Source organism: Oncorhynchus clarkii, chromosome 32, assembly GCF_045791955.1.
Source record: "Oncorhynchus clarkii lewisi isolate Uvic-CL-2024 chromosome 32, UVic_Ocla_1.0, whole genome shotgun sequence".
In the NCBI taxonomy this organism is placed as follows: Eukaryota; Metazoa; Chordata; class Actinopteri; order Salmoniformes; family Salmonidae; genus Oncorhynchus; species Oncorhynchus clarkii.
This window is the reverse complement of record NC_092178.1, coordinates 5713799-5728798: the sequence shown is the minus strand read 5'-3', so window position 1 is coordinate 5728798 and position 15000 is coordinate 5713799. Positions and strand designations below refer to the sequence as shown.

At 42.9% G+C, this 15000-nt stretch overlaps 1 protein-coding gene across 5 annotated transcripts in view; it reads left to right on the top strand.

Moving 5' to 3' along the window:
* LOC139391667 (CYFIP-related Rac1 interactor A-like) overlaps positions 1-15000 on the top strand; it is a 98929-nt gene that overhangs the window by 76619 nt on the left and 7310 nt on the right. For all 5 annotated transcript variants that reach the window (XM_071139086.1, XM_071139089.1, XM_071139088.1 and 2 more), the window contains 3 exons: positions 10084-10220; positions 12095-12172; positions 13403-13519. In XM_071139086.1, the coding sequence (XP_070995187.1) occupies positions 10084-10220; positions 12095-12172; positions 13403-13519 (332 nt within the window). The remainder of the gene's footprint in view (positions 1-10083; positions 10221-12094; positions 12173-13402; positions 13520-15000) is intronic.

Sequence of the window (15000 nt, the reverse complement as noted above, 5' to 3'; positions counted from 1 at the left end):
AGGGAGAGTGGAGTTTCTACCTATTCTATATCTATGCTCCAGTAGCTGTGGGCCAGCAGCAGGAGGGAGAGTGGAGTTTCTACCTATTCTATATCTATGCTCCAGTAGCTGTGGGCCAGCAGCAGCAGGAGGGAGAGTGGAGTTTCTACCTATTCTATATCTATGCTCCAGTAGCTGTGGGCCAGCAGCAGCAGGAGGAACAGTGGAGTTTCTACCTATTCTATATCTATGCTCCAGTAGTTATGGGCCAGCAGCAGCAGGAGGGGGAGTGGAGTTTCTACCTATTCTATATCTATGCTCCAGTAGCTGTGGGCCAGCAGCAGCAGGAGGGAGAGTGGAGTTTCTACCTATTCTATATCTATGCTCCAGTAGCTGTGGGCCAGCAGCAGCAGGAGGGAGAGTGGAGTTTCTACCTTTTCTATATCTATGCTCCAGTAGCTGTGGGCCAGCAGCAGCAGGAGGGAGAGTGGAGTTTCTACCTATTCTATATCTATGCTCCAGTAGCTGTGGGCCAGCAGCAGCAGGAGGGAGAGTGGAGTTTCTACCTATTCTATATCTATGCTCCAGTAGCTGTGGGCCAGCAGCAGCAGGAGGGAGAGTGGAGTTTCTACCCATTCTATATCTATGCTCCAGTAGCTGTGGGCCAGCAGCAGGAGGGAGAGTGGAGTTTCTACCTATTCTATATCTATGCTCCAGTAGCTGTGGGCCAGCAGCAGCAGGAGGGAGAGTGGAGTTTCTACCTATTCTATATCTATGCTCCAGTAGCTGTGGGCCAGCAGCAGCAGGAGGGAGAGTGGAGTTTCTACCTATTCTATATCTATGCTCCAGTAGCTGTGGGCCAGCAGCAGCAGGAGGGACAGTGGAGTTTCTACCTATTCTATATCTATGCTCCAGTAGCTGTGGGCCAGCAGCAGCAGGAGGGACAGTGGAGTTTCTACCTATTCTATATCTATGCTCCAGTAGCTGTGGGCCAGCAGCAGGAGGGAGAGTGGAGTTTCTACCTATTCTATATCTATGCTCCAGTAGCTGTGGGCCAGCAGCAGCAGGAGGGACAGTGGAGTTTCTACCTATTCTATATCTATGCTCCAGTAGCTGTGGGCCAGCAGCAGCAGGAGGGACAGTGGAGTTTCTACCTATTCTATATCTATGCTCCAGTAGCTGTGGGCCAGCAGCAGCAGGAGGGACAGTGGAGTTTCTACCCATTCTATATCTATGCTCCAGTAGCTGTGGGCCAGCAGCGGGAGGGAGAGTGGAGTTTCTACCTATTCTATATCTATGCTCCAGTAGCTGTGGGCCAGCAGCAGCAGGAGGGAGAGTGGAGTTTCTACCTATTCTATATCTATGCTCCAGTAGCTGTGGGCCAGCAGCAGCAGGAGGGAGAGTGGAGTTTCTACCTATTCTATATCTATGCTCCAGTAGCTGTGGGCCAGCAGCAGCAGGAGGGACAGTGGAGTTTCTACCTATTCTATATCTATGCTCCAGTAGCTGTGGGCCAGCAGCAGCAGGAGGGACAGTGGAGTTTCTACCTATTCTATATCTATGCTCCAGTAGCTGTGGGCCAGCAGCAGGAGGGAGAGTGGAGTTTCTACCTATTCTATATCTATGCTCCAGTAGCTGTGGGCCAGCAGCAGCAGGAGGGACAGTGGAGTTTCTACCTATTCTATATCTATGCTCCAGTAGCTGTGGGCCAGCAGCAGCAGGAGGGACAGTGGAGTTTCTACCTATTCTATATCTATGCTCCAGTAGCTGTGGGCCAGCAGCAGCAGGAGGGACAGTGGAGTTTCTACCCATTCTATATCTATGCTCCAGTAGCTGTGGGCCAGCAGCAGCAGGAGGGACAGTGGAGTTTCTACCTATTCTATATCTATGCTCCAGTAGCTGTGGGCCAGCAGCAGCAGGAGGGACAGTGGAGTTTCTACCTATTCTATATCTATGCTCCAGTAGCTGTGGGCCAGCAGCAGCAGGAGGGACAGTGGAGTTTCTACCCATTCTATATCTATGCTCCAGTAGCTGTGGGCCAGCAGCAGCAGGAGGGACAGTGGAGTTTCTACCTATTCTATATCTATGCTCCAGTAGCTGTGGGCCAGCAGCAGCAGGAGGGACAGTGGAGTTTCTACCTATTCTATATCTATGCTCCAGTAGCTGTGGGCCAGCAGCAGCAGGAGGGACAGTGGAGTTTCTACCCAGGCCGTCTCAGATTAAACACATCCGTATCGTATTTATAGGAGCTGTTGAATAGTTAATGATTCAGAGGGATGGGATTGGTCCCCACGGGACAGGCTGAGCCATTACCCTGACAGAGCTACATGCATCTATACTGTGGTCTGGGTTCAATAGCATGTGAATGGACACCACAGTGAGGGATATGATTAGGACAGAGACACAGGAATGCACACAATGCAATCTATGAATCACACATGGGTACTACATTGTGACTGCATTTAGACACATCCATTATACATTATAAAGGTTATACGGCAGTTATAAGGAGCCACACGCGCTCATTAAAACGTGTAGTGTGGGAGCATTATAAAACCCAGATTTGAAAGCCAGTTGGTAACGTTGAAAACCGCATCAGGCGTGAACAGCTGACCGAATACTAATGTTAATGGTAGGACTCGACAAGTGTACGTAGTTCTGTCCTTGATACTAATTAATGTTCTATATTATGTGTCATGTTTCATGTTTAATGTGGAGCCCCAGGAAGAGTAGCTACTGCTTCTGGAACAGCTAAAGGAAATCCTAATAAAATACCCCCCAAGAAATACTAAGTAGAGTTCTTCGGGGAGTTATGCCACGTATTCCAAACTGTGTCAGATATGTACGTGTCCTGTCCTGGAGAATTCTCCGGGAGTGTGGTGTGATAAGAGATACAGTTGAAGTCGGTAGTTTACATACACTTAGGTTGGAGTCATTAAAACTCGTTTATCAACCACTCCACAAATTTCTTGTTAACAAACGATAGTTTGGTAAGTTGGTTAGGACATCTACTTTGTGCATGACACAAGTAATTTTTCCAACAATTGTTTGCAGACAGATTATTTCACTTATAATTCACTGTATCACAATTCCAGTGGGTCAGAAGTTAACATTCACTACATTGACTGTGCCTTTAAACAGTTTGGAATTTTTTTTTAAATGATGTCATGGTTTTAGAAGCTTCTGATAGGCTAATTGATATTATTTGAGTCAATAGGAGGTGTACCTGTGGATGTATTTCAAGGCCTACCTTCAAACTCAGTGCCTCTTTGCTTGACATCATGGGAAAATCAAAAGAAATCAGCAAAGACCTCAGAAAAAACTATTGTAGACCTCCACAAGTCTGGTTCATCCTTGGGAGCAATTTCCAAACACCTGAAGGTACCACGTTCATCTGTACAAACAATAGTACGCAAGTATAAACCCCATGGTACCACGCAGCCGTAACACTGCTCAGGAAGTAGACGCGTTCTGTCTCCTAGAGATGAACGCACTTTGGTACAAAAGGTGCAAATCAATCCCAGAACAACAGCAATGGACCTTGTGAAGATGCTGGAGGAAACAGGTACAAAAGTATCTATATACACAGTAAAACGAGCAAGGAAGAAGCCACTGCTCCAAAACCACCATAAAAATGCCAGACTACGGTTTGCAACTGCACATGGGGACAAAGATTGTACTTTTTGGAGAGATGTCCTCTGGTCCGATGAAACAAAAATAGAACTGTTTGGTGCACTTCACAAAATAGATGGCGTCATGAGAAATGAAAATGATGTGGATATATTGAAGTAACATCTCAAGACATCAGTTAGGAAGTTAAAGCTTGGATGCAAATGGGTCTTTCAAATGGACAATGACCCCAAGCATACTTCCAAAGTTGTGCCAAATTGGCTTAAGGACAACAAAGTCAAGGTATTGGAGTGGCCATCACAAAGCCCTGACCTCAATCCTGTAGAAGATGTTTGTGCAGAACTAAAAAAGCGTGTGTGAGCAAGGAGGCCTACAAACCTGACTCAGTTACACCAGCTCTGTCAGGAGGAAAGGGCCAAAATTCACCCAACTTATTGTGGGAAGCTTATGGAAGGCTACCTGAAACATTTGAAGGCAATGCCACCAAATACTAATTGAGTGTATGCAAACTTCTGACCCACTGGGAATGTGATGAAAGAAATAAAAGCTGAACTAAATCATTATCTCTACTATTATTCTGACATTTCACACTCTGAAAATATAGCGGTGATCCTAACTCAATTCAAATCAAATCAATTTTATTTGTCACATACAGATGGTTAGCAGATGTTAATGCGAGTGTAGCGAAATGCGTGTGCTTCTAGTTCCGACAATGCAGTAATAACCAATGAGTAATCTAACCTAACAATTCCACACCTACTACCTTATATACACAAGTGTAAAGGGATAAAGAATAGGTGCATAAAGATATGAATGAGTGATGGTACAGAACGGCATAGGCAAGATACAGTAGATGGTATCGAGTACAGTATATACATATGAGATGAGTAATGTAGGGTATGTAAACATAAAAGTGGCATTGTTTAAAGTGGCTAGTGATACATTTTTTACATCAATAACTGACCTAAAACAGGGAGTTTTTACTAGGATTAAATGTCAGGAATTGTGAAAAACTGAGTTTAAATGTATTTGGCTAAGGTGTATGTAAACTTCTGACTTCAATTGTCCGTTCCTGGAGTATTCAGCGGGGAGTGTGAGGTGAAAGGTTCTCAAAAAATGAACACATCCACAACAGAGCAGTATGGTATTTTTTAAGGTGTCCATAGGTTTGCACATATACTGGCAATAACTGGGGACATGGGCTGGGTACCCTGTGAGGTGAGACGGAAGGCCTGTATGACAATAACTGGGGACACGGGCTGGGTACCCTGTGAGGTGAGATGGAAGGCCTGTATGACAATAACTGGGGACATGGGCTGGGTACCCTGTGAGGTGAGATGAAAGGCCTGTATGACAATAACTGGGGACATGGGCTGGGTACCCTGTGAGGTGAGATGGAAGGCCTGTATGACAATAACTGGGGACATGGGCTGGGTACCCTGTGAGGTGAGATGGAAGGCCTGTATGACAATAACTGGGGACACGGGCTGGGAACCCTGTGAGGTGAGATGGAAGGCCTGTATGACAATAACTGGGGACATGGGCTGGGTACCCTGTGAGGTGAGACGGAAGGCCTGTATGACAATAACTGGGGACACGGGCTGGGTACCCTGTGAGGTGAGACGGAAGGCCTGTATGACAATAACTGGGGACACGGGCTGGGTACCCTGTGAGGTGAGACGGAAGGCCTGTATGGTGAGACTTTGGAATAGACTGTTGGATATGCCAATTGCCCGAATTTCTAGCAACATTTTTCAATTGGATCTCTCCATAGGGGCCGCCTGGGCAACTGAAATGTCTAACCTTTACCAACAGCCTGACTGGGAACAGTCTGACTGGGAACAGTCTGACTGGGAACAGCCTGACTGGGAACAGTCTGACTGGGAACAGCCTGACTGGGAACAGCCTGACTGGGAACAGTTGTAGGAAACCAAATAAAGGAAAACATATACTCTAGTAAAAAACAACTGATGTTGCAATATGAAAATACATTTGTGGAGGAGATTAATCATAAACCCAAATTGAGAACAGGGTCAGATCAGGGGTATTGAAACAGATCAGATCAGGGATATTGCCTCTGCGTATTGAAACAGGTCAGATCAGGGATATTGAAACAGGTCAGATCAGGGATATTGAAACAGGTCAGATCAGGAATATTGCCTCTGCGTATTGAAACAGGTCAGATCGGGGATATTGCCTCTGCGTATTGAAACAGGTCAGATCGGGGATATTGCCTCTGCGTATTGAAACAGGTCAGATCAGGGATATTGCCTCTGCGTATTGAAACAGGTCAGATCAGGGATATTGCCTCTGCGTATTGAAACAGGTCAGATCAGGGATATTGCCTCTGCGTATTGAAACAGGTCAGATCAGGGATATTGCCTCTGCGTATTGAAACAGGTCAGATCGGGGATATTGTCTCTGCGTATTGAAACAGGTCAGATCAGGGATATTGCCTCTGCGTATTGAAACAGGTCAGATCGGGGATATTGCCTCTGCGTATTGAAACAGGTCAGATCAGGGATATTGCCTCAGCGTATTGAAACAGGTCAGATCAGGGATATTGTCTCTGCGTATTGAAACAGGTCAGATCAGGGATATTGCCTCTGCGTATTGAAACAGGTCAGATCAGGGATATTGCCTCTGCGTATTGAAACAGGTCAGATCAGGGATATTGTCTCCGCTTATTGAAACAGGTCAGATCAGGGATATTGCCTCTGCGTATTGAAATAGGTCAGATCAGGGATTTTGCCTCTGCATATTGAAACAGGTCAGATCAGGGATATTGCCTCTGCGTATTGAAACAGGTCAGATCAGGGATATTGTCTCCGCTTATTGAAACAGGTCAGATCAGGGATATTGCCTCTGCGTATTGAAACAGGTCAGATCAGGGATATTGCCTCTGCGTATTGAAACAGGTCAGATCGGGGATATTGTCTCTGCGTATTGAAACAGGTCAGATCAGGGATATTGCCTCTGCGTATTGAAACAGGTCAGATTGGGGATATTGCCTCTGCGTATTGAAACAGGTCAGATCAGGGATATTGCCTCTGCGTATTGAAACAGGTCAGATCAGGGATATTGCCTCTGCGTATTGAAACAGGTCAGATCAGGGATATTGTCTCCGCTTATTGAAACAGGTCAGATCAGGGATATTGCCTCTGCGTATTGAAACAGGTCAGATCAGGGATATTGCCTCTGCGTATTGAAACAGGTCAGATCGGGGATATTGTCTCTGCGTATTGAAACAGGTCAGATCAGGGATATTGCCTCTGCGTATTGAAACAGGTCAGATTGGGGATATTGCCTCTGCGTATTGAAACAGGTCAGATCAGGGATATTGCCTCTGTGTATTGAAACAGGTCAGATCAGGGATATTGCCTCTGCGTATTGAAACAGGTCAGATCAGGGGTATTGTCTCTGCGTATTGAAACAGGTCAGATCAGGGATATTGTCTCTGCGTATTGAACAGGTCAGATCAGGGATATTGCCTCTGCGTATTGAAACAGGTCAGATCGGGGATATTGTCTCTGCGTATTGAAACAGGTCAGATCAGGGATATTGCCTCTGCGTATTGAAACAGGTCAGATCGGGGATATTGCCTCTGCGTATTGAAACAGGTCAGATCAGGGATATTGCCTCTGCGTATTGAAACAGGTCAGATCAGGGATATTGTCTCTGCGTATTGAAACAGGTCAGATCAGGGATATTGCCTCTGCGTATTGAAACAGGTCAGATCAGGGATATAGCCTCTGCGTATTGAAACAGGTCAGATCAGGGATATTGCCTCTGCGTATTGAAACAGGTCAGATCGGGGATATTGTCTCTGCGTATTGAAACAGGTCAGATCAGGGATATTGCCTCTGCGTATTGAAACAGGTCAGATCGGGGATATTGCCTCTGCGTATTGAAACAGGTCAGATCAGGGATATTGCCTCAGCGTATTGAAACAGGTCAGATCAGGGATATTGTCTCTGCGTATTGAAACAGGTCAGATCAGGGATATTGCCTCTGCGTATTGAAACAGGTCAGATCAGGGATATTGCCTCTGCGTATTGAAATAGGTCAGATCAGGGATTTTGCCTCTGCATATTGAAACAGGTCAGATCAGGGATATTGCCTCTGCGTATTGAAACAGGTCAGATCAGGGATATTGTCTCCGCTTATTGAAACAGGTCAGATCAGGGATATTGCCTCTGCGTATTGAAACAGGTCAGATCAGGGATATTGCCTCTGCGTATTGAAACAGGTCAGATCAGGGATATTGTCTCTGCGTATTGAAACAGGTCAGATCAGGGATATTGCCTCTGCGTATTGAAACAGGTCAGATCAGGGATATTGCCTCTGCGTATTGAAATAGGTCAGATCAGGGATATTGCCTCTGCATATTGAAACAGGTCAGATCAGGGATATTGCCTCTGCGTATTGAAACAGGTCAGATCAGGGATATTGTCTCTGCTTATTGAAACAGGTCAGATCAGGGATATTGCCTCTGCGTATTGAAACAGGTCAGATCGGGGATATTGCCTCTGCGTATTGAAACAGGTCAGATCAGGGATATTGTCTCTGCGTATTGAAACAGGTCAGATCAGGGATATTGTCTCTGCGTATTGAAACAGGTCAGATCAGGGATATTGTCTCTGCGTATTGAAACAGGTCAGATCAGGGATATTGCCTCTACGTATTGAAACAGGTCAGATAAGGGATATTGCCTCTGCGTATTGAAACAGGTCAGATCAGGGATATTGCCTCTGCGTATAGAAACAGGTAAGATCGGGGATATTGCCTCTGCGTATTGAAACAGGTCAGATCGGGGATATTGCCTCTGCGTATTGAAGCAGGTCAGATCAGGGATATTGTCTCTGCGTATTGAAACAGGTCAGATCAGGGATATTGCCTCTGCGTATAGAAACAGGTCAGATCAGGGATATTGCCTCTGCGTATTGAAACAGGTCAGTATTGTGGTTAAATGGAAGTGGAAAGACTATGTACCCATTGTGACCTCAAAAGAAATAGTGAATTAAATGAATTTGATCCTCTATTGTCCTTTCTGTCACGATATACGATTTTAATTACGGAAAGCACACCAGATATACCTTGGCATTATGTGACTGAGTGATGAGGAGGAACTGAAACTGGGTTTTTTGTCCGTTGTGTATTTCTTCGGTTTGTGGAATAAAGCTTAGAATAAAAAAAAAAAAATGGCTACCTTCAATTCAGTAAAAAAAATATTCAAGTCCTATACAGCAAATGACACATAGGTGTACAGATTGTGTGCAGGCATGTCTTCTCGTCGTGCCAGACTGGGATCAAACGCCGTTTCATTTTTCTGTATTTATTGATCTATATTTGTGTTTGTATTTTATTAGGGATCCCCATTAGCTGTTACCAAGACAGCAGCTACTCTTTCTGGTGTCCAAAACACACCAAAGCACCCACATTACATATAAAACAACAGATTAAAACAGTGAACTATGTTTGTACTGAAGGAGCTAATGATAAAACAGTACATGATATAACATCCCTACGCCACCACATATCCACAACACAACATGTTCAATACAACAATATCACAATGTGTGCGTATGCAAGTGTGTGTATATATATATACAGTACCAGGCAACATTTTTGGACAGACCTACTCATTCAAGGGTTTTTCTTTATTTTACTATGTTCTACGTTGTAGAATAACAGTGAAGACATCAAAACTATGAAATAACACATATGGAATCATTCCAGGTGACTACCTCATGAAGCTGGTTGAGAGAATGCCCAGAGTGAGCAAAGCTGTCATCAAGGCAAAGGGTGGCTGCTTTGAAGAATCTCAAATATAAAATATATTTTGATTTATTAAATACTTGTCTGGTTACTACATGACTCAAGATGTGTTATTTCATAGTTATAGTGGATATAATTATTGCTTGGATAACCTTATTTAGTATTATGTACTGATTTACATTTTTTTTTTTACATATATATATACAGTATATATCTATATATACACAGTATATACAGTATATACATATATATATTTAAATATTCCGTATTGATGTATTAAATGTTAATATATATATATATATAGTATGTATATATATATATATATATATATATATATAGTATGTATATATATATATATATATATATATAGTATGTATATATATATATATATATATATATAGTATGTATATATATATATATATATATATATATATAGTATGTATACATATATATATATTTATATATATATTTGTAATATCATGTATTGATTCTTTGTCACTGTTTATGCGATGCGCACTGCACAAAACACCAGAATAATTATCACAGTGAATTATTGTCACGTTTGTTTATTGTGTTAATTAATGAATTAATCCCATAAGGGATGGGTGACCAAGTGGCGATTTGTCACAAAAATAAAACTTAATGAATTAATTTGTTCGGTACTAATGTAATGTACATTATTATGTGTCTATGTAGAGAATGCCCTGCGTAGCCTGTTGGAGGCGCTGACGAGCCCTCCCTACGCTCCCATGCAGCACCTGGAGAGAGAACAGGCCCTGGCCAAACAGTTTGCTGAGATACTCCACTTTACCCTCAGCTTTGACGAACTAAAGGTGAGAAGGAGGAGAAAAGGAATGAGGAAGGGAATGAGGTACCATTTATGTATCCATAGTCTGTCCAGGAGAGATGGATGTTGCCTTCCTTTATATCATTACATAGTAGGGTTGGGTAGTATCCAGAACATACCGGAGTACATGGTGTTACCTAATGTGCATACAAGGGGTGCTATTTCCATTTTTATTTATTTTCTTGTGGGGACACACAGATTTTTTGTGGCAACAGAGATCTTGATCCAATAGGGGACTGAATGTCTCTGCTGTAACCATGAAGCTTGATCTTGACATCTAGCCACTGAGCTAGCAGGTTAGCGAATCAAATGCATAGCTGCAGCCTTGAGCTGGATATCATTTATTTGATATAGAGCCTTTGGAAAGTATTCAGACCACTTGACTTTTTCCACATTTTGTTACATTACAACCTTATTCTAAAATTGATTATTAAACAGTTTTTTTCCCCCTCATCAATCTACACACAATACCCCATAATGACATCACAATACCCCATAATGACATCACAATACCCCATAATGACATCACAATACCCCATAATGACATCACAATACCCCATAATGACATCACAATACCCCATAATGACATCACAATACCCCATAATGACATCACAATACCCCATAATGACATCACAATACACCATAATGACATCACAATACCCCATAATGATATCACAATACCCCATAATGACATCACAATACCCCATAATGACATCACAATACCCCATAATGACATCACAATACCCCATAATGACATCACAATACCCCATAATGACATCACAATACCCCATAATGACATCACAATACCCCATAATGACATCACAATACCCCATAATGACATCACAATACCCCATAATGACATCACAATACACCATAATGATATCACAATACCCCATAATGATATCACAATACCCCATAATGACATCACAATACCCCATAATGACATCACAATACCCCATAATGATATCACAATACCCCATAATGACATCACAATACCCCATAATGATATCACAATACCCCATAATGACATCACAATACCCCATAATGACATCACAATACCCCATAATGACATCACAATACCCCATTATGACATCACAATACCCCATAATGATATCACAATACCCCATAATGACATCACAATACCCCATAATGACATCACAATACCCCCTAATGACAAAGGAAAAAAAAAAAATTGTGAAAAAAATAAAAATACACTGGTTTACGTCAGTATTCAGACCCTTCACTCAGTACTTTGTTGAAGCACCTTTGGCAGCGATTACAGCCTTGAGTCTTCTTGGGTATGATGCTACAAGCTTGGCACCCCTGTATTTGGGGAGTTTCTTCCATTATTCTCTGCAGTTCCTCTCAAGCTCTGTCAAGTTGGATGGGGAGCATTGCTGCACAGACATTTTCAAGTCTCTCCAGAGTTGTTCGATTGGGTTCAAGTCCAGACTCTGGCTGGGTCACACAAGGAGACTTGTCCCGAAGCCACTCGTGCATTGTCTTGGCTGTGTGCTTATTGTCATTTTCCCGTTGGAAGGTGAACCTTCAACCCAGTCTGAGGTCGTGAGCGCTCTGGAGTAGGCTTTCATTAAGGATCTTTCTGTACTTTGTTCCGTTCTCATGGCTTGGTTTTTGCTCTGACATGCACTGTCAACTGTAGGGACCTTATATAGAAAGGTGTGTGCCTTTCCAAATCACGTCCAATCAATATAATTTACCAATTGTAGTTACTGTATAAGTGGTAGAGTAGCGCACACTGACTTACGCCCCCCCCCCCCCCCCCCCCCCAAAAGTGTTTTCATTGCACTGATTATAGCTACTGTTTAACTTACCCCCCCCCCTCCTCTCTCTCTCTAGATGACAAACCCAGCCATTCAGAATGACTTCAGCTACTACAGGAGAACCATCAGTAGAAACAGGCTGAACAACCAGCAGGTAAGACCATCAGTAGAAACAGGCTGAACAACCAGCAGGTAAGACCATCAGTAGAAACAGGCTGAACAACCAGCAGGTAAGACCATCAGTAGAAACAGGCTGAACAACCAGCAGGTAAGACCATCAGTAGAAACAGGCTGAACAACCAGCAGGTAAGATCATCAGTAGAAACAGGCTGAACAACCAGCAGGTAAGATCATCAGTAGAAACAGGCTGAACAACCAGCAGGTAAGACCATGTCGGCCTGTGCTACATTGGTTCCGTAACCTGGATCGCTTGGCTAAACTGTCAGACAGTTGCTATGGTAACATTACCAACTGTTAACAAAACAAAGCTACTGGTCATCACATAGTACTGTTTTGATCTCTTTGTGTAGATGTTGAATGAATTGAACTAACACTCACACTTGATTATTTTTCAACCTTCCTAACTCTGACTTTTCTGATGGCTGCTTTATTAAAGAAAATGTTGCTTACTATGACTGTGATATGTGGTTGTCCCACCTAGCTATCTGTAGATGAATGTACTGACTATGACTGGTCCATCTAGCTATCTGTAGATTAATGTACTGACTATGACTGGTCCACCTAGCTATCTGTAGATGAATGTACTGACTATGACTGTGATATGTGGTTGTCCCACCTAGCTATCTGTAGATGAATGTACTGACTATGACTGGTCCATCTAGCTATCTGTAGATTAATGTACTGACTATGACTGGTCCACCTAGCTATCTGTAGATGAATGTACTGACTATGACTGTGATATGTGGTTGTCCCACCTAGCTATCTGTAGATGAATGTACTGACTATGACTGGTCCAACTAGCTATCTGTAGATGAATGTACTGACTATGACTGTGATATGTGGTTGTCACACCTAGCTATCTGTAGATGAATGTACTGACTATGACTGTGATATGTGGTTGTCCCACCTAGCTATCTGTAGATGAATGTACTGACTATGACTGGTCCACCTAGCTATCTGTAGATGAATGTACTGACTATGACTGTGATATGTGGTTGTCCCACCTAGCTATCTGTAGATGAATGTAAGTCGCTCTGGATAATAACGTCTGATAAATGACAAAAATGTAAATGTGACAATTGCAGGCAGGAAAAGCATCCAACGACGTCACGTTAGATGACGTGCAGATACACAACAATTAAAGAGGAATCGTGTGCCAAATATTTAAATGTTTTCGTGTTCCAACCATCTCTCTCTGCTGCAGTTGGAGGCGGAGAACGAGGTGAACAACGAGATGGCCAATCGGATGTCTCTGTTCTACGCCGAGGCCACACCCATGCTGAAGACCCTGAGTAATGCCACCACCAAGTTTGTGTCAGAGGTCAGTCAGAGGTCATTACCCCTGTCCCCTAGTTTGAGTCCCTTCCTCCGTCCCTCCCCTCCCTCTAGCTCTTAACTAGCGTCAGCTCCTTCCCCCTAAATTAAGAACCTACCTCAAGCCTCTAATAACTACCACCCCAAGTTACCCTATACTAGCCTCACTGCACCCCAAGTCACCCTATACTAGCCTCACTGCACCCCAACTTACCCTATTCTAGCCTCACTTCACCCTAAGTCACAAATCAAAAATATATTTTGTATTAGAGATTCTTCAAAGTAGCCACCCTTCGCCTTGATGACAGCTTTTCATACTCTTGACGACATCTTACGGCCCATTGTCGAGGCATTCATCCACCGCCATCACCTTTCAGCATCATAATGTACTGCTTCCTGTCGCAAGGATCTGTACACAATTCCTAGAAGCTGAAAATGTCCCAGTTTTTCCATGGCCTGCATACTCACCAGACATATCAGCCATTGAGCATGTTTGGGATGCTCTGGATCGATGTGTACTACAGTGTGTTCCATTTTCCTGCCAATATCCAGCAACTTCACACAGCCATTGAGCATGTTTGGGATGCTCTGGATCGATGTGTACAACAGTGTGTTCCAATTTCCTGCCGATATCCAGCAACTTCACACAGCCATTGTAGAGGAGTGACACAACATTGCACAGGCCTCGATCTTCCTGATCAACTCTATTTGAAGGAGATGTGTCCCGCTGCATGATGTGAATGGTGGTCACACCAGATACGGACTGGTTTTCTTCTCCACGCCCCTACATTGTTTTTTAAGGTATATGTGACCAAATCAAGTCAAATCACATTTTATTGTTCACATACACGTGATTAGCAGATGTTAATGCGAGTGTAGCGAAATGCTTGTGCTTCTAGTTCTGACAGTGCAGCAATATCTAACATATAATCTAACAATTCCACAACAACTACCTTATACACACAAATCTAAGTAAAGGAAAAGACTCAGAATATATACATATAAATATATGGATGGGCAATGACAGAGCGGCATAGGGAAGATGCAATAGATGGTATAAATACAGTACATATGAGATGAGTAATGCAAGATATGTAAACATTATTAAAGTGGCATTATTAAAGTGACTAGTGATCCATTTATTAAAGTGGTCAATTATTTCCAGTCTCTATGTAGGCAGCAGCCTCTCTGTGTTAGTGATGGCTGTTTAATAGAGGTCTCCTGTAGCCTAGTGGTTAGAGCGTTGGGCCAGTAAAATCTGTTGTTCTGCCCCTGAACAAGGCAGTTAACCCTCTCTTCCCCGGTAGGCCATCATTGTAAGTAATAATTTGTTCTTAAAACTTGTTAGGGATAGCCACCTTTTTTAAAATGTTCAACTATAATGTGTTTATAAATCAGAATGAAATAACAGTTGGACTGATCCTACAGCGTTCTTAGACTCAACAACACTGAAGCAATTATCAGTAGACAAAAAATAAACACAACAAA